This window comes from Hyla sarda, chromosome 2 (genome assembly GCF_029499605.1).
Source record: "Hyla sarda isolate aHylSar1 chromosome 2, aHylSar1.hap1, whole genome shotgun sequence".
NCBI classification, from domain to species: domain Eukaryota; kingdom Metazoa; phylum Chordata; class Amphibia; order Anura; family Hylidae; genus Hyla; species Hyla sarda.
In genome coordinates this window covers 318,576,271-318,596,403 of record NC_079190.1, presented here as the reverse complement: position 1 = coordinate 318,596,403, position 20,133 = coordinate 318,576,271, and the positions used below count along the sequence as shown (strand labels likewise).

The following is a 20,133-nucleotide window of genomic DNA, read 5'->3' as shown; positions in this document are numbered from 1 at the left end:
GAACTACAACTCCCAGCATGCACTGATAGCCGAAGGGCATGACAGCTGGAGGCACGCAACTACAACTCCCAGCATGCCGAGACAGCAGTTTGCTGTTTGTGCATGCTGGGAGTTGGTTATGCAAGATCTGGAGGGCGACAGTTTGGAGATCACTGTGCAGTGGTCTCCCACATCTTTGAGTCCCAGTCACCTGATCACTGCCGCTGCGTCATTACTCTGTAATGCCAAACATCGCCTCAACACACGCCACACAGTTGTGTAAGGTAATGTAAGTTCCCTGCCAGCATGGCGAGTATACTTAAGCGGGCTTCGATGAAACGACTCTTGAGTTCTTTGGACATTTTCCCTGAGAAGTGTGTGGTCAGCCTGGACTTTTCTCCTTGCACAAGCATCCAATCTCTTCAACTGCCTATACCACCGACGAATGTTCTTTGGTAGTGGGAATCAGCACCAAAACAAATGCGATATGCACGCTGAATTTCAATAATGATTCATTTTTGCTAAACTGTAGAACACAAAATGCCTTCTGTTGAGCGCCATGTTGTGACTGACTGACGATTTATATTCATGGTCATGCCATAAGCCATGATTTCTATGAAAAGGGAAATAACCTTTTCTTATGAAGTATGTTAGAAAGTAAAGTATATTAAATCAGACCTCAAGGTATAAACAGACTAGTGGTTGACTGTATATATGTCCCAAATTAGCGGGTATATAAATATAGAAAGATAAGATGTAGCTGGTATGTTTAAAAATTATGTAACTTATTTAAATTAAATAACATTAATATGCAAGAAAGTAGGTAACTGAGCAGGGCCCCCATTAATTTCAGTGAGCCAACCGGAGTCGAACGCTGACTCCGGTTTTCTCATTTTTGCACCCTATACAGTTTTCCGACCGGACCTAAAACCGTGGTATACCACTTTTCTAGGTCTGGTCAGAAAACCGTATTCGGGGGAAAATGAGACAACCGGAGTCAGCGTTTGACTCCGGTCGGCTCACTGAAATGAATGGGGGTTCGGGCTGGATCCGGCTGGGATACGGGAGTAGCCGGTTTTCGCCCCTCCCAACCGGATCCAGCAACCGTAAACTACAATCGTAGTGTGAAAGCACCCTTATAGTTTTTTACATTTTAGGAATACAGTTGCGCTGTATATTACAAATGTCAGCAGTTCAGAAGTGCATACTATTGAATTACTAGGATGTGCACTTTAAAAAGTGATCTCCCCAGGTTGGCACCCGGCCTGTGGATATGAAATACCTGTAGTCCAGATGGAGATCCTATGAAGATCGCTGATTATAGCTGTGGCTGTATCTTGCTGGGACGCGTGGCAGTTTGTGAGGGTAATGCGGACTTCCTCCACTGCTGCTAGGTGATGCGGATCTGTGTATAGGTGTTATTTTTATGTATCTATTTATTAACACCTGCGATTTACTGGAGCTGTAGCAAGGGCCCTGCTCAGTTACCAGCTTTCTTGCATATTAAAGTTATTTTATTCAAATTAATTACATAATTTTTATATTTTTATAATATTTATATACCCACTAATTTGGGACATATATACAGTCAACCACTAGTCTGTTTATACCTTGAGGTCTGATTTCATATTTTTTATTTTACGTACTATTTATTGGCACTCTGGGTTTATTGGAGTTAAATTTTATTTAGTATGCAGCCACCCAATCCTTGATTATTGATTTATATTAGAAAGGTTAATGTTTTGCCAAGATGTACAACATATAAAAAGTTTTTGTAACTGACAGTACCCATTTAAGGTTTCGAAAATATTAAGTGTTTAAATTGGGTCATTCTTTTTAAAACGTGCTGTATCATAGAAAGGTTAATGTTTTGCCAAGATGTAAAGCTTGTAAAGAACTTTTGAATCTGAGAGCCTATTTAAGCATAATAAAAATATTTTATAAAGTAATGCTGCTCTATCTTCTATGCTATAGGATAAAGAATCACTTTGGGACTTTAAATGGGCACTGTCAGATCCAAAAACTTTTTACATGTTGTTACTGATAAAAATGTAAGGGGTACTCAGCTGGAAAACATTTTTTTTTTTCAATTTATGCCAGAAAGTTAAACAGATTTATAAATTACATCTATTAAAAAATCTTAATCCTTTAAGTACTTATCAGCTTCTTTTCCTTTTTGAATTTCCTTTCTGTGTGACCACAGTGCTCTCTGCTGGCACCTCTGTCCATTTTATGAACTGTCCAGAGCAGGATAGGTTTGCTATGGGGATTTGCTCCTACTCTGGGCAGTTCCTAAAATGAGAGCCCTGTGGTCAGACAGGAAATTCAAAAAGTAAAGAACTTCCTGTGGAGCATATAGCAGCTGATAAATACTGGAAGGATTAAGATTTTTAAATAGAAGTAATTTACAAATCTGTTTGAATATTTAATAAATAAATGTCCCTGAATATCCCACCACTAGGGGTCCTTATACCTACAGGGATACTAACCAGTCCTGCCGCAGCATCAGGCTTGTCCATGAATCATGGAGAAGAGATGACTCCTGGACAAGGCTGCATGAGCAGACACACCAATCACTTCCAGTCACTTCTACTAGTTTGGAGTAGCTGTATTAGTCCAGTGTGTGTGTGTGTGAGTGATATATAGTATGTAATTATTGTCAAGCCAGAGTGCAATATGCAGAATGGAAGTAACAGCGCTTGGTAGTGGTGCTTAGCACTGCATCACCTTTGAGATAGTGACAGATGATGGTGACACTTTCCATATACTAAATACCTATGGAAAGAAGGAAAAGCCTGCAATGTTTGGTGATATGCACCACTTATCCTTTCATCCAGTATTGGAGGCAAGCTGATGGCATCAATCCTGGCCTCCTAGCCGCGCACTCACCCTGTGCAAGTAGTCTCAGATCGTCCATAGCTCCAGCAGCTCATGTGGCCACTGCCGGCTGGCAGGCTGTTTTTACAGATACCTAGCCAAGCCGAGAACTGCAGAGCAATTGCACTTACTCACTCATTCCTTTGGCAGCTCACCGTATTCGGTAGGCTTGCCAGCTGGCAGTAGCTGCGTAAGCTGCTGGAGTTGAGAACGATCTGAGCCTACAGGTGCATGACAAGACTGTACATGCAATAAATGACTTGATCGACATGTCAAAAGTTGAGTTTAATGACAGTAAGGCTATGTTCACACACCAGAATTTCTGCACTGCATTCTGCAGGAAAATTCAGCATGAATTTATAGCTAATACACTTCAATGGGATTCCGCTGTCCCATTCATTCATATCGCAGAATTTCTGCTGCAGAATTTCCGCTGCAGGAATTATATTGAATTCTACCATGTAAACTCTGCCTAACAGGGGTCATGTGGGTCCTACATACAGGATGAGTGGGTTAGGGTTAGCGTTGTAATAGCTGTACAAAATATCTGTGAAAATAGTGAACTAATAGTAAACATGTTTAAACAAGACCTATGGCCAACCTTCCCAAAAAACTGCATTATCACTAAATAACTATGGCTACCCTCATCACACCCCTTTTTAACATTTTCTTGATCCTCCGTTTCATTCACCAGATATGTGGGTTGTAGCTTATCTGACTATTTTTATTTATTTATTTATTTTTCTTAATGCTGGCTCCTAAGAATTTTCTCGCCTTCAAAACAAATCTGTCAAGCCCTGCATTAACATTTTAGGATCATTTATGGGTGTTCAGTAATAAAAAAAAAAAAATAATAAAAAAAATTGAAACTCTTTAGTGTAGGCTTATTGTAAACTTACTGTAGCTTTTTTGATATAATCCATTTTTGATGTATTTTTGCATCAGTTACGTAAAGTAGATTTTTTTTTTTTACTGAATGAAATCCTAAATAACATGTTAATCCATATTTTTTGTGATTTATATTTATAGAAAATATTTTTTTTTTAAATGCTACAGCAAAATTATACTAAAATAAATATAAATACTACTTCACTAAAAAAATGCCAAACTGGTGTTAAAAAAAATCCTAGTTTCATCATTTTAGTGTACCGTAACTTTATATAGCATTAGAATTTTTAACGTTACAGATGTGTTTGTTTTTATTTTTTTGCTGAAGTAATTTCTTATCATCAGTTATCATTTTAGTGTAAATGTTTTGTTCAGTTTTTTTCTTCATACAATGACCTTTTTTTATAGCAACTTTAAAGTAGTAAATTATTTTTATACAGTCCCCCCCTGAATCTGAATTTTCATAACAGATGCTGAGACACAAGGCTTTTGGTGGGGGGGGGCACCAAAAGCCTTGTGTTTCAGCATCTGTTATGAAAAGTCTGTATTTTTTTTTTTATAGTGTAATTATATTTCTTTTAGTTCATTGAAAATCTACTATGGTAACTTTATTAAATTAGTTTTATGTCTAACTGCATAAGCTTACATTTTAGCATCAGTTACGGGCATTCAGGTTTCTTTTATAGAAGTTGTTCTAGTAAACTTTTTATAGCGTAGTTTTATAGTTTGTGTAAATCGTTTATTACAGCCTTTTTTTCTAATGAAGAATTACTTTTCCTCAGCTATGATTGTTCAGTTTTTTAATAGTATTTTTTTTCTTTAGGCTTAGTTTCATACATTTCATACATTTAACAGAAAATGTAAATACACAAAACCAATCAATGATAACATAAATGGTAAGTCATATTCATCTCATTAAACATAAACTATGTAGCTGACAAGTCCAAATATAAATAGTTCTTGGTTGTTGTAATTTTCAGTTTTATTACAAACCTTTCTACTTTATTCATGGTATCTACTGAATAATATATTAAGTACCTCTAGCAACTCATATAAACTTATTTCTGTACATTTTGTGGTATGCAAGTGCTTTTTTGTGTTCCAATAATTATCAATCATTTTGAGCATACCCATTTTATCCATAGTGAAACGTGTTTGGTATAAACAATAGTTATGGTAAGGTGACTTAGATTACTATAGTTTCTTACTGTCTTCTAGTTCTCCTTGTACTGTATCCAATTCCAGAGATTTCTGATGTTCTCTCTCATCCCGCTAAATAATTGCTTATTATATGTGTCATACATAGTGTGTATTAAAAAAAGGGGGCGGGGTCTCCGCACTCTACCTCCGCTGTTGCAAATCCTCCGCTGACACTATTGACTTCAATCGGGCCTACGGTGGATTTTAAACAGTGGAGGTTCTGTTGCAGGTAGAGTGCGAAGACCGCACCCCTTTTTTTAAAACTCGCAGCTTGAGAGCCGCTGGGAGTTTGAAAATAAATGAGCTTGTGTGAACGAGCCCTTATGGTGTTGGAAAGTGATTTAACCAATTGGCCCAGTCAACATTGACGGCTATGGAGTGCTTGTGGATTTCCGCGCAAAGAATGAACATGTTCCTTCTTTGCGCGGAACAATTTCAGCAGCTGAATTGTCCGCCGCTGAAATTCTTCAGTGTGAACGGGTCTCACGGAAGTGGGAAATAGTGGGAAATGTTTGTGCTCTCTTGCTTGGCATCAGCAGGGTCATGGTACAGAGAGGAAACCAGGAAGTTATCAGATCCATGAAAACTCTGCAGGGTTATTGGTTACTTTTCTTAAAAATAGCACATGTATGTATCTAGTACACATCTAATTTTACCAACTTTGTTTTTGTGCGACAACCCCTTTAAGATAACCCATTTGTACTTATGATTTCAGAGGAAAACTGATGTGCTGATATCATGGGAAGCTGCTGCAGCTGTCGAGACGGACTCCCAGACAATCATCCAACCAAGTTCAAAGTAAAGTTTTCTGTTACCCAAGTATTAAAAGGCTGTGCAATAAAGACTTGTGCTTGTGGGTATAATTAGAAATGTAAGCGTTTTGGATCCATGTTTTATACCTACCCCTTAAGGGGTAGGGTCACACGTGCCATATTTGCTGCTTATTTTGTTGCATGTTTTTTGCAGCTGATTTTGCTACCCATTGACTTCAGTGGCTAGGAAAATATGGCACTAGTGACCCTACCCTAAGGGTGTATTTACATGTACAATATCATGCGCAAATTTGAGGAGCAGGGGGTGAAGCTGTGTTCCTTCATTTAGCTTACATTGAAATCTGCAGCATAAAGTCTGTAGCTTCAAATCCTGCCCATCAAATATGTGCAGAATTCTGTACATGTAAATACACCCGATGAATGCAGCGATTTTTATTTTTTAAATGTTTGCACATTTTCTCCTAACCCTCTAGCGATAAGCCTTTAAAGGACATGTCCGGTGCTCACTTTTCTTATTGTATCCGTTCCGGGCTGCAAAAAGATGCTAGCACAGGTGTTAGTTCCCCGGGCTGTATTCTTCTTACTTCCTGTTAGCCCGGCACGTCACACGGAGCTTCAGCCTATCACCAGCCGCAGCGATGTCCCGCCTCGGCCGGTGATAGGCTGAAGCTCCGTGTGACATGCCGGGCTATCACCGGCCGAGGCGGGACATCGCTGCGGCTGGTGATAGGCTGAAGCTCCGTGTGACGTGCCGGGCTAACAGGAAGTAAGAAGAATACAGCCCGGGGACTGACTGAACACCTGTACCGGAGCACCGGGGAAGCGTGTTTGTTCTTTTTATTTTTTATTTTTTGCAGCCCGGACCAGATACAATAAGAAAAGTGAGCACCGGACATGTTCTTTAACATTTTCCACCTACAGACCCATGTGCTGGCTTGTAGCGCTATCAATAGTACTTCATAATTAATTCAAAACCTATAATAAATAGAGTATCGTTGTGATTGTATGGACCTACAGAATAAAGCTAAAGTGCGCTGCGTAGAAACTGAAGCCCCTAAAAGTTTCCAAATGTCAGTTTTTTTTTTTTTCAATTTTGCCCCCACTAAAAAATTGTTTGTTGTGAAAAATTGAAACAAAATGGACATTTGGATACTTTTAGGGGCTTCCGTTTCTACGCAGCGCACTTTAGCTTTATTCTGTAGGTTCATACAATTACGGTACTCAATTTATATAGGTTTTGTTTTAATTCACTATGCGGTGTATGCGGTGAACTACACCCAGAATGGATGAGTTCCCACAAGACACCTGAGAGCCAGAACCAACGTATAGTACAGTAGACAAAACTTAATGTGTTTCTCGTATATCCAATTGAAGGAGAGCGCTCAGCATTCTGTATCCATGTAGAAAAGGGTCCGTGAGAAATAGAGCAAAAAGAGGGGACAGAAAAAAACAGCGCTCAGAGAAGACACAAATCTCTGTCTCTCTCTGTCTCTCTCTCGCTCTCTGTCTCTCTCTCGCTCTCTGTCTCTCGCTCTCTGGCTCTGTCTCTCGCTCTCTGTCTCTCTCTTTCGCTCTCTGTCTCTGTCTCTCTCTCGCTGTCTCTGTCTCTCTCTCGCTGTCTCTGTCTCTCTCTCGCTGTCTCTGTCTCTCTCTCGTTGTCTCTGTCTCTCTCTCGTTGTCTCTGTCTCTCTCTCGTTGTCTCTGTCTCTCTCTCGTTGTCTCTGTCTCTCTCTTGCTGTCTGTCTCTCTCTCGATGTCTCTGTCTCTCTCTCGATGTCTCTGTCTCTCTCTCGATGTCTCTGTCTCTCTCTCTCTCTCGCTGTCTCTGTCTCTCTCTCTCTCTCGCTGTCTCTGTCTCTCTCTCTCTCTCGCTGTCTCTGTCTCTCTCTCTCTCTCGCTGTCTCTGTCTCTCTCTCTCTCTCTCGCTGTCTCTGTCTCTCTCTCTCTCGCTGTCTCTGTCTCTCTCTCTCTCGCTGTCTGTCTGTCTCTCTCTCTCTCTCGCTGTCTGTCTGTCTCTCTCTCTCTCTCGCTGTCTGTCTGTCTCTCTCTCTCTCTCTCGCTGTCTGTCTGTCTCTCTCTCTCTCTCTCTCTCGCTGTCTGTCTGTCTCTCAGATCCATGCAGGCACAGCAACATCCAATGGGTAGATTTAAGTCTTTTAATCGTGACGTGTTTCAAAGGTTATAATAAACACCTTCTTCATCAGGATTACAAAATGTATACTAAAAGTTCTCTCATTCGTACTTACATGAGGAGGGTCCACTTCCTCCACACCTGCGTGTTCAGCTTTTTTTTGGGCCCAGGCCTGGGGTGGGCTTTTTTTGGGGCCCAGGCCTGGGGTGGGCTGGGGAGAGGGGGGTTAATGCACTGGGGAGAGGGGGGTTAATGCTGCCATGGGGTGAGGGGTTAACGCTACCGCTGCCATGGGGTGAGGGGTAACTTAACCCCTCACCCCATGGCAGCGGCAGCGTTAACCTCTCACCCCGCGGCAGCGATAACGCTGCCGCTGCCATGGGGTGAGGGGTTAAGTTACCCCTCACCCCATGGCAGCGGTAGCGTTAACCCCTCACCCCGCGGCAGCATTAACGCTGCCGCGGGGTGAGGGGTTAACACCCTCTGTCAAGTGAGTAGTGTACTTTACATACTCACCAGCTCCTCGTGTGGCGGCGCTCCTCGACTGAGGCGCAGGCCGGCGACATCACTGTCATGTGACGTTTCATTGTCACGTGACAGTGAGGATCCGCTCCGATGGCACCAGGGCAGGTAAGTAAACCGACGACGCCGTGACGGCGGCTCACGGGCTCAGATCATTACGGGACACTGCATTGTCCCGGAATGAGGGTGACCGGAACCCGGGACAGACTCGCGGAGCCGCGGCAAAGGAGTAAAAGAGCAGCATGGGGCTCCGGAGCCGCGGGTTGCCGACCCCTGGTATAGGCGACCAAGTGACATCATCAGAAGGAGCCACTTGGTCATTCTGCGTTCCAACCTGGAATGCACAGGGGAACATTACACGCACACCAAATTTAATGCAACCATGACTCTATTTGGGGGAAAGAATAAGATTTATAGTGCAGTAAAAGGAGGTATATAGGATGCACTATTCTACAAGATACCCCTAGTGCAGGGGTCTGCAACCTTTAAGACAAAAAGAGCCACTTGGACCCGTTTCCAAAGGGAAAAAAAAAACTGGAAGCTGCAAAACCATTGCGACATTTAAAACAAATAACACTGCATATATTGTTTCTTGCCTTAATGCTATATATACAGGATCATGCAGTCAGCTGTCAATCTGAAGAAAAGAAGGACTTTCACTTAACAATATGAAATTCAGAAATTTTTCTTTTCTTGCCTTTATCTATGACTGGCCTACGGTGGTCCAAAACAGGGACTTAATTAGAAATCAAAGGGCCCCATAGCAAAATTTGCTATGCCCAATAATCAATGTCCCAAAATGCCATAGAAAATTAATCAGGGCCCCAGTGTACCATAAATCATAATTTTTTTGGGCCCAGGCCTGGGGTGGGCTATTTTTGGGCCTGGGCCCCAAAAAAAAACACCCCAGGCCTGGGGTGGGCTGGGGAGAGGGGGGTTAATGCTACCACTGCCATGGGGTGAGGGGTAACTTAACCCCTCACCCCATGGCAGCGGTAGCGTTAACCCCTCACCCCACGGCAGCATTAACACTGCCGCGGGGTGAGGGGTTAACGCCCCGCTGTCAAGTGAGTAATGTACTTTACATACTCACCAGCTCCTCTCGTGGCGTCTTCCTCTCCCGGCGGCGCTCCTCGACTGAGGCGCAGGCCGGCGACGTCACTGTCATGCGACGTTACATTGTCACATGACAGTGAGGATCCGGGCGGCCCCAGAAGAAGAGACTCCGCTCCGATGGCACCAGGGCAGGTAAGTAAACCAACAACGCCGTGACGGCGGCTCACTGGCTCAGATCATTCCGGGACACTGCATTGTCCCGGAATGAGGGTTACCAGGACCCGGGACAGACTCGCGGAGCCGCGGCAAAGGAGTAAAAGAGCCGCATATTCCAATGAAAAAAAAAAATATATACATACACATTCTAGTAAATAAAATACATATTCTAATGAATAAAAAGTCAATACATATAGATACATACAAAATTAATATAATAAATAGAAAATTGGTTAAAAAGCTAAAATTTATAACTTAAAGGAGTACTCCGGCGTGCACTTTTGTCCTTTATATCCCGTCCGGGCTGCAAAATAAAAGAAAACACACTTTCTCTTACCTGCATACGCTCCCCCGGTGCTCCGGTACAGGTGTTCGGTCCCCGGGCTGTATTCTTCTTACTTCCTGTTAGCCCGGCACGTCACACGGAGCTTCAGCCTGTCACCGGCCGCCTTCAGATGTCCCGCCTCGGCCATTAATAGGCTGAAGCTCCGTGTGATGTGCCAGGCTAACAGGAAGTAAGAAGAATACAGCCCGGGGACTGAACACCTGTACCGGAGCACCGGGGGCTCGTTGGCAGGTAAGAGAAAGTGTGTTTTCTTTTATTTTGCAGCCCGGACAGGATAAAAGGAAAAAAGTGCGTGCCGGAGTACTCCTTTAATCAACAATTAAATATTTATTTGTAAACCTGTTCTAAAGTCTCGTTTAGGCCATTCGGCTGTATTGTATTTATTGCACAGTAATTTATAATCCTCATTATAAATTTTTTCCAAAGGGGTTACCCTCATCAATGTATGATCTTTATTGTGCATATCATTAAAATGTCTAGATACACTAGGATTAAAAAACCCATTGGCAATATTTAATCTCTGTTTGTTAATTCTCTGCCTCAAAGAATTAATGGTTCTCCCTACAGATCTCAGACTACAGGGGCATTCTAAAAGGTAGATTATGTAATTACTACCACAATTAAAATAATCTTTTAAAATATATGGTTTTTCTTGTTCAGAGATATCAACTTGTGTCCTCTTATTTGCAATAAGAGCGCAGCTTTTACATCTGTCTTTACCACATTTTATAGGCTCCTTTTAATTCTTCTCCACCGAAAATTGTTCCAATTCTCTTTTTAGGATGTTTTTTCTATTTTTGGTTAATTGGAATAGATTGGGCTACCATATTTTTTTTTTAGAGTTTTGGCCCGCCTAAAACACATTTCGGTTTATCTGATGTTTATCTTCTTGTATTAAAATAAGTATGCTTTCAATAGAAAGGCCAGGTAGCGCCTCCCCTCCAGGATCCCAAGCGCCACGGCCTCTTCTTACAACCGTCGGGCGCTACCCACGGCCATACCGGTGTGCTCCTCCAGCGAGCCGCCTCCTCCATGCACTGGTCGGCAGCGCTCTGTAGCAGAGCAGCTCAGTCAGCCTCCCCAAGCTGCGGCCCGTTCAGTTATCTAGCCTTAGAGCTGGGCCGCGGCTTAGCAGGCGCTTCTAAGCCATGTGGCCTATTGTGTCCTTACTGGTGTGGGTGTGTCAGTGCAGGGTGCCTCATTTTCCCTCATCACTCTGGCCATTAGGTGGAGTTTGGTATATACACTCAGTGTTCTATTGCTGCTCCCCCTTGTGGCACTCACACGCTATTGTAGCCTTAGTTGGCCATATCTGTTAGTAGTTTAATATCTGCAGCGTCCCCTTCCTAGGGTGTGTATTGGGGGCTGCTTTATTTGCTTTAGTCACCCTGTAAGGTGAACTGCTATACACAAATTACTTGGGCCGCTTAAGTATGTCTCTGGCGTCCCTATTTCTGCATTGTTGCTCATGGTCATAGAGCATATGCAAACCACTGTGGCAGGTTGTTGCCAGGGATTTCGCGATCCCTTGGAAACTCCCGGGGATATATTCAATTCCTGTTCTCCCCTTCCAGTGCCATGCTGTGTGTAAGCTATTTTGCGTTCCTGGGAGACTCTCAGGTCTCTTTTGAGGTTCCTCCTTTATCAGGTCTGCCGGTCTCCCATCATGGGGGTGTTCTTGGCATGATCTCTTCTTCCACAGGCTACCGCATCCGCGGCTAGTGCTCCTGATCCCCCTCATCCAGCGCAAGGTCTCCATGGGAGTATCCCTGCATGGGCATGGTTTGGACCGGATATCAATAGGCCAAACTGTAGACCCGCCTATAACTCATCTCACAGCTGCCACGTCGGCGGCTGGCACTCCGGTACCTGACTGTTGGTGCGAGGTGTCCGAAAGAGTGACTCATATACTGTGGACCCATACCAATAATCCAGACAGTGGTCTGCATGGTTTCCTCTGCCGCCTGTCACATGGCTGAGGTATCTGCGGCTGGAGATCCGTACCCCACTGCTGTGCGCAGTATATGAAGACTTGACTCAGCATGTCCTACAGACCATATACGGGCTGACAGTCATGCATTCCATGGCTCCTAAGCCTCCACAAATCTCCCAGGGGGTGGGGTTTCTATCCATGGCTCCTAGACCTCCCCGCCCTCCCACCTATGACAAAGGGGCACAGTGATCGCTTATGACTGTCCCCTTTTCGCCAGCACCTGGAGGTGTATTTGTTCAGCCAGACTGTTGTCTGCACGGGTTCCGCCGCTGTCTCTCTGATCTCAGGGCTGCCGCGGGCATGGCCAGGTTTCCCGTTGCTCACTGCGGGGGTGAGGGATCTGGATGAGAGTCCCTGCAGGTATGCAGGACTGCTGCCAGTCAGCCAGTCCTTTTTGTCTTCTGGGTTTTCTACACAACCAGTTCGCCTGTTGGAATGGCCGCTCTCCAGTATCCCATTTTCTGTGGGTTTCAAAGGTATGTCCCTTTGCATTCAGGAATCCTATACCAGACAGTTGTCCGTGTGGCTTACTACTACGTCGGGTCAACTGCTATACATTTTCAACACCGTGGATGGTAGTTCAGGTAACCCACTGCCAAGGTGTAGTTCCGAGTGAGTTGCTTCAGGGGCCCTACACAATGCACCACATACTGGCTCGCAGGGTTCCATGCCAGCTTCTTAGTCTGACGGCTGGTATCACTTCAGTGTATGGTTCTTTATGCGGGAGCCGACGTGGCCTTGGTCCCTATGCCAGATAGCCGCGCTAACGCGGCTGCAGTCCGGTGTCTTACCTGCCATGTGAAATTCCACAAAGTGTGTCTCTGGGTTCATGGGACCTTTTCTACCTGTAAGTCAGACTGTCTGCATGTGTTCTGCTCCACATACACCTTCATCCCTTGGCATCTGCACCTGTTGTCCTGGTGTGTGGCACCATTAGGAGACGGAGTGTCGGGTTTTTACTGCAAGTTCCTGGGACCTTCACCGCAACAACAGCACTCTCTGTTCCTCTTTCTAGGTTGCAACGTTGGGATACTCAGAGCATACCTTCCAACCTACCGGTCCTTAGGATGTCTGTGGTTTCTTTTGTGTCTGCAGTCTTGAGACCCCACTACGATCGTGAGACACCCATGTCTGTGTCCCTATATTTTCTTAATTATATTTTTGCCCAGCTCCAGTGTGCAGGATTCCGATCGCTCTGGGGACATTCCGTGGCCCTCCTTAACTCAATGTTTTTTCGAGGGGTCACTGGGGGCTACGTCCACCCAGTACTTTGCCGTAGCTGTGGGGTGGCATTTCTCTGCTCCCCACTGGCCTGGCACACTTTGACAATCCCCCTTCTACAGGGGGTACAGGGATCGGGGAGTTTGGCTAGGTCAGTACCTGAGTTTCTTCGCGACCACCCCTTGTTTTCCCCTCCACTAGGGGGATTATTTCGCTGAGCACTTTGCCAAGATGGAGCCATCTCTCTCTTCCCACTATATAGGTGAGGTACCTGGCTGGTTTTTTTTTTTGTTGCGAGCAATCAACAGCCTTTTGCTGTCTAGGCTAGTGTGCTTACTGCCCACTATTGCAGCCTGGCTAGCTTTCTGTTTCTTGGTTGTCAACTGCTGCTCACGCGGCTTTGGCACTCTCCTCGGTTTGAGGAGTTTATGTATTCATGTATGGCTCGGCAACAGCCTTTCTAGCTACAGTCTGTTGTTTGGGTCCTACCATTGCTCTCCTCCGCCAGCGCACTCTCCCTGAAAGGGTTTGTTCTTCTTTCCCTTTTGTCAATGTCAGTTGCGTTGGACTGACGCCACAATCTTCTGGCGTACCTTTCCTTTGCCCAGGACCTGAGAGTCCCAGATGGGGTCCCCCTTTTGTGTCCCCCCTCCGTTCCTGTTTCTGCCAGGATGTTTCTTCGGGGTGCTCTGGTCCGCTCAGACCGGCAAGTCTCGGACAGGATCGGTAAGTCTCCTTGTCTTGGTCACTATCCTAGGTTGATGTAGTGTGCCTTTTTCTAGGCAGCTTTCCCGGTTCTTTAGGCCTTAGTGATGATTGAGGTCTCAAGCATGTGTAGTGATCCAACCCGGACTTCTCCGCAATCCCATTTTGTGGGGTAGTCTTTCTGTACTGCACTTCTTAATGTATCGTCATGAAAGTTTGTCACTCAGAGCTTTTCGCGGACTTTGGTTTGCCTTCCTCTTCAGGTGTAAGTCTTCCTGGGGACTCTGGAATTTCCACTTCCCATGTCGGCTGCTCCGGTGTTCTAGGATGCTCCTTTTCGGGGTATTACGCTCCTTTATTGCCTGTTTATTTTCAGTGTTCGGCTTTAAGGTGACTCGGACGCCTGCAGTTTCCATGAGCTCTCTCCAGTTTCGGGATGCCCCCTTTTAGGGCGCTTCGCTCCTTCCTCCTTTTGGGGTCCATGTCCTCCCAAGTTGGAGGACGTTCCGGTCACCCGGATTACACCGGTCAAGCTACGGTCTCCTTCCGGGTGCTCACGGCGGACCTCCTTTTTTTTTTTTTTCCCCTGTGGTATTCTGGTCTCCACCTACAGTGCTCATCTTCTGCTTAGGCATGCACTGCTCTCTCTGCTGTGTACCTTGGAGTTTGTTTCCTCGCTGCTTCCGGGATGATTCTGCCCCATCTGGCTTCCTAGTCGACCATTTTTTGTGTCTCTATTTGTGTTTCTATTTGGCCCGGGTGTCTTGTGTCTTTGCACAAGGTTCCTTCCTTTGGCGTCCCAGTCCATCTCCCTGGATGGGGGATCTTCCGAGAGCTCAGTTTCTTGGCATCTGTTCTCTCTGGCCTGGGGTCTCATCCGCAGGCCTTCTGGACACATGAGTCCGGCCTCTAGACTTATTCCCTTTCTCTAGTGGTTGTTTTACCCACCCTGGGGGACTGCTTTGATATGTCTCGTCAGTATAGGTATCCCCCAATGAAGAGTGACCGAGAAAAGGAGTTACATTTTTTTTTTCTTTTTTTGTACTCACCGTAAAATCTCTCGTAGCTTTCATTGGGGGGGGGGGGGGGGGACACCGCACCCACCCATTTCTTCACTTTTGGTCCGGATGATCTTTTCCAATTGTTGTGTTTTTTTTTTTTTTTTTTTTTTTTTTTTTTTTTTTTTATCCGGGATTCTTTTCTAGGGTCCTTCGGACATGTTCCTTGTTGGCTTCTCCTACTGCTTTGTGACAAAACTGATTACCTCACTTCCAGTGGGCAGGCATATCCTGCTAGGGAGGAGCTGACTTTTTTTCCTAGTGTCAGCGCCTCCTAGTGGCAAGAGCATATACCAATCAGTATAGGTGTCCCCCAATGAAGGCTACGAGAGATATTTTATGGTGAGTAAAAAAAAAAATGTAAAAAAAATCTCTCCTTTTTGTCTTACTTCTGGAAAAAATCAGAACTACATGCAAGAAAAGTTATATGTTTAAAAATTTCCTCTTCTGACCCCTATAACTTTTTTATTTTCTTTTTCAGCATGTGAGTATGTATGAGGGCTCATTTCTTGCAACGTGATCTGAAGTTTTTATCGGTACCATTTTGATTTTGATCTGACTTTTTGTTCACTTTTTTTTTATGGTGTATAAAAAAAAAAAAAAAAAAAAAAAAAATTTAAGTTGAAAAATGTAAAAAAAAGTGAAGAATCCCCTCCCCTAATAAAAATAAAATTGTCAGGTTTTCCCATTTTACCCTCAAAAAGCGTAAAAAATAATTATTTTATAAACCTATTTGGTATTGCTGCATGCTTAAATGTCTAAACTATCAAAATAAAATGTTAATGATCCTGTACGGTGAACGGCGTAAATGTAAAAAATATATATATTTTTTTAAATGCTGCTTTTTTTTGTCCCATCTTATTCCCCCAAAAATGTATAAAAAATGAACTAAGACTTTTTTTTTTTAAGCGGTACAAAAATATAAAACTAACTAGTCATGGGTATCATTTTAATCGTATTGACCCACAGAATAAAGAACACATGTCATTTTTACCGTAAAGTGTACAGTGTGAAAATGAAACCCTCCAAAATGTGCAAAATTGTGGTTTTCATTTAAATTCCCTCCCTAAAAAAATAATTTTTTGGGATTTGCTGTACATTTTATGGTAAAGTGAGAGGTTTCATTACAAAGTACAATTGGTCACGCAAAAAAAAAAGCCCTTTATATGGGTCTGTAGATGGAAATATAAAAGAGTTATAGATTTTAGAAGGCGAGGAGGAAAAAACAAAAAATGCAAAAATAAAATTGGCCTGGTCCTTAAGGTTAAAATGGGCTTGGTCATGACAACCTGGTACTTAAGGACCCATGACGTACAGGTACGTCATGGAGAATTCCAGTCCCTGTTGGGCGGGGATCGGACTGGGATGCCTGCTGAAATCATTCAACAGGCATCCTGTGCAAACGCCCAGGGGGGGTCATCAGACCCCCCCCATGTCGGCGATCACGGCATATCGCAAGTGAATTCACACTTGCGATTTGCGCAATTCCAGGTCTATGGTGACCCGGAATATAAGGGGGATCGCGGTTGTCCAAGACACCGACGATCCCTCTGAAGGGATAGGAGTGAGGTGGCAGGGGTGCCTCCCCTCCTATCCCTGCTATTGGTCGTATAGACGCGACGACCAATAGCAGATCAGGGGGGGGGGGGTTACTTTCGGTTTCCCCGTTCTGCCCACCCACAATAGGTGGGGCAGGACGGGGAAACAGACAGGGACCGGCGCCGAAGGTCACTTACCGATCTACAGAGGCTGCGGGCGATGGTGATCGGTGGGCGGCAATGTTGTGCGGCTAGCTTCCTGGATCCTACGGAAGCCGGTGAGTTGCCTAGCAACATCCGGAGGGCTACAGTTTGTGACCACTATACAGTAGTCTCTAAACTATAGCCCTCCAGATGTTGCAAAACTGCAAATCCCAGTATGCCCAATTTGCTGTCACGGCATGCTGGGAGTTGTAGTAGCGTACCTCCAGCTGTTGCATAACTACATCTCCCAGCATGCCCTTCGGCAATCAGTACATGCTGGGAGTTGTAGTTTTGCAACAGCTGGAGGAACACTGGTTTGAAAATACTGAGGTAACAGAACCTAACTGAAGGTTTTCCAACCAGTGTGCCTCCAACTGTTGTAAAAGTACAACTCCCAGCATGCACGGTCTGTCAGTACATGCTGGGAGTTGTAGTTTTGAAACAGCTGGAGGTTTGCCCCACCATGTGAACGTACAGGGTACATTCACACGTGCTGATTTGCAGTAAGTTTCCTGCTTGAAGTCTGAGCTGCGCCAAATTTTTCGCCGCAGCACAAACTCCTAGCGGGAAACTCACCGTAACCCGCCAGTGCGAATGTACCCTAAAAACACTACACTAACACGTAATAAAGGGTAAAACACAACATATACACCCCCTTACACTGTCCCCCCCCCCCAAATAAAAATGAAAAACTTATTGTATGGCAGGGTTTCCAAAATGGAGCCTCCAGCTGTTGCAAAACAACAACTCCCAGCATTTCCTGACAGCTACTGACTGTCCAGGCATGCTGGGAGTTTAGCAACAGCTGGAGGCACCCTGTTTGGGAATCACTGGCGTAGAATACCCCTATGTCCACCCCTATGCAATCCTTAATTTAGTCCTCAAATGCGCATGGAGCTCACACTTCAGAGCCCTGTCGTATTTCAAGGAAACAGTTTAGGGCCACATATGGGGTAATTCCGTTCTCGGGAGGAATTGCACTACAAATTTTGGGGGGCTTTTTCTTCTTTTATCCCTTATGAAAAGTAAACGTTGGGGGCTACACCAGCTTATTGGTGTATAAAAAAATATAAAGTTTTACACTAACATGCTGATGTTGCCCCATACTTTTTTTTTTCACAAGCGTTAAATGAAAAAAAGACCCTCCAAAATTTGTAACGCAATTTCTCCTGAGTAAGGAAATACCCCATATGTGGGCATAAAATGCTCTGCGGGCGCACAACAAGGCTCAGAAGTAAGAGTGCACTATGTACATTTGAGGCCTAAATTGGTGATTTGCACAGGGGTGGCTGATTTTACAGCGGTTCTGACATAAACGCAAAAAAAATAAATACCCACATGTGACCCCATTTTGCAAACTACACCCCTCACGGAATGTAACAAGGGGGAAAGTGCGCCTTAACACCCCACAGGTGTTTAACCTCTTAAGGACCCAGGACGTACGGGGACGTCCCCGCACCCTGGGCTTTAAGGACCCAGGACGTCCCCGTACGTTCTGGCGGTTTCCGGTCCCTGCCGCGCGCCAGGCAGAGATCGGAACCGGATGCCTGCTGAAATGCTTCAGCAGGCATCCAGGGCAAACGCCGAGGGGGGCCATGTAGGCCCCCCATGTCGGCGATCGCCGCAAATTGCAAGAGAAATCGCCCTTGCGATCTGCGGCGATACCGGGCTGATCGGGTCTCTGGGACCCGACCGCCCGGTAATTTTGCATGATCCCGGCTGTCACAGACAGCCAGGACCATGCTAAAGAATAGGAGCGAGGTGGCAAGCCTGCCACCTCCTCCGATCCCCTGCGATTCTTCGGTTAGCTAACCGACCAATCGCAGGGGGGCGGTTACTTCCTCCCGCCCTGCCTGGCCCTTTGAAGTCTGGAGAGGACGGGAGGAAGACCGGAGGACGCAGCGGGGTACGGGGGAGTGCTGGGGCCCGGCCCCGATACTTACCTCGTCCCTGAAGACCCTGATCCCGGCGTGAAGACGGCGGCGACAGGCGAGTAGATCTTCAGCTGAGGTCGGGCCCTTTACAGCAATGCACGTCGCCGTGAAGTGACATGCATTGCTGTATTGGGACCCTGTATACTACAACTCCCAGCATGCCCAGACAGCCCTTGGCGTCTGGGCATGCTGGGAGTTGCAGTTTTGCAACTTCTGGAGGTCCACAGTTTTTGGACCACTGTGCCCTTCCAGATGTTGCAAAACTACACATCCTCAGCATGCCCTTACTGTCCAGGCATGCTGGGAGTTGTAGTTCTGTAACATCTGGCCCTTCAGATGTTGCAGAACTACAACTCCCAGCATGCCTGGACAGTTTTGACATACTGGGAGTTGTAGTTTTGCAACATCTGGAAGGGCACAGATTGGGAACCACTGTATTAGTGGTCTGCAAACTGTAGTCCTCCAGATGTTGCAAAACTACAACTCCAAGCATGCTAGGAGTTGTAGTTCGGCAACATTTGGCTCTAAAGATGTTGCCGAACTACTACTCCCAGCATGCTTGAGAATGTTTGGGAGTTGTGGTTTTTCAACAGCTGGAGGCACACTGGTTGGGAAACATTGTCTGTTTCCTAACTCAGTGTTTCCCAACCCGTGTTCCTCCAGCTGTTGCAAAACTATAACTACCAGCATGCACTGAGTACATTCACATGGGCAGGGGGCTTACAGTGAGTATCAGGCTGCAAGTTTGCATGCAGCAAATTTTGCGCGGCAGCTCAAACTCGCAGCGGGAAACTCGCTGTAATCCCCCGCCCGTGTCACTGTACCCTAAAAACACTACACTACACTAACACAAAATAAAATAAAAAGTAAAAAACACTACATATGCACATACCCCTACACAGCCCCCCTCCCTCCCCAATAAAAATGAAAAACGCCTGGTACGCCACTCTTTCCAAAATGGAGCCTCCAGCTGTTGCAAAACAACAACTCCCAGTATTGCTGGACAGCCGTTGACTGTCCAGGCATGCTGGGAGTTTTGCAACAGCTGGAGGCACCCTGTTAGGGGTATTCTACGCCAGTGATTCCCAATGTCCACCCCTATGCAAATCCCTAATTCAGGCCTCAAATGCACATGGCGCTCTCAATTCGGAGCCCTGTCGTATTTCAAGGCAACAGTATAGGGTCACATATGGGGTATCGCCGTACTCGGGAGAAATTGCCTAACAAATTTTGGGGGGCTTTTTCTCCTTTCACCCCTTATGAAAAGGTGAAGTTGGGGTCTACACCAGCATGTTAGTGTAAAAAAATAAACTTTTTACACTAACATGCTGGTGTTGCCCTATATTTTTCATTTTGACAAGAGGTAAAGGGGGAAAAAAGCCCCCCAAAATTTGTAACGCAATTTCTCCAGAGTACGGAGATACCCCATATGTGGGCGCAAAGTGCTCTGGGGGCGCACAACAAGGCCCAGAAGGGAGAGTGCGCCATGTAC

The 20,133-nt window shown here is 45.2% G+C and overlaps 1 protein-coding gene across 1 annotated transcript in view; it reads left to right on the top strand.

Moving 5' to 3' along the window:
- Nucleotides 1–20,133, top strand: part of FRS3 (fibroblast growth factor receptor substrate 3) — a 76,946-nt gene that overhangs the window by 32,695 nt on the left and 24,118 nt on the right. The window contains exon 3 of the mRNA XM_056557757.1: nucleotides 5,660–5,742. Within this exon, the coding sequence (XP_056413732.1) occupies nucleotides 5,683–5,742 (60 nt within the window). The 5' untranslated portion in view covers nucleotides 5,660–5,682. The remainder of the gene's footprint in view (nucleotides 1–5,659; nucleotides 5,743–20,133) is intronic.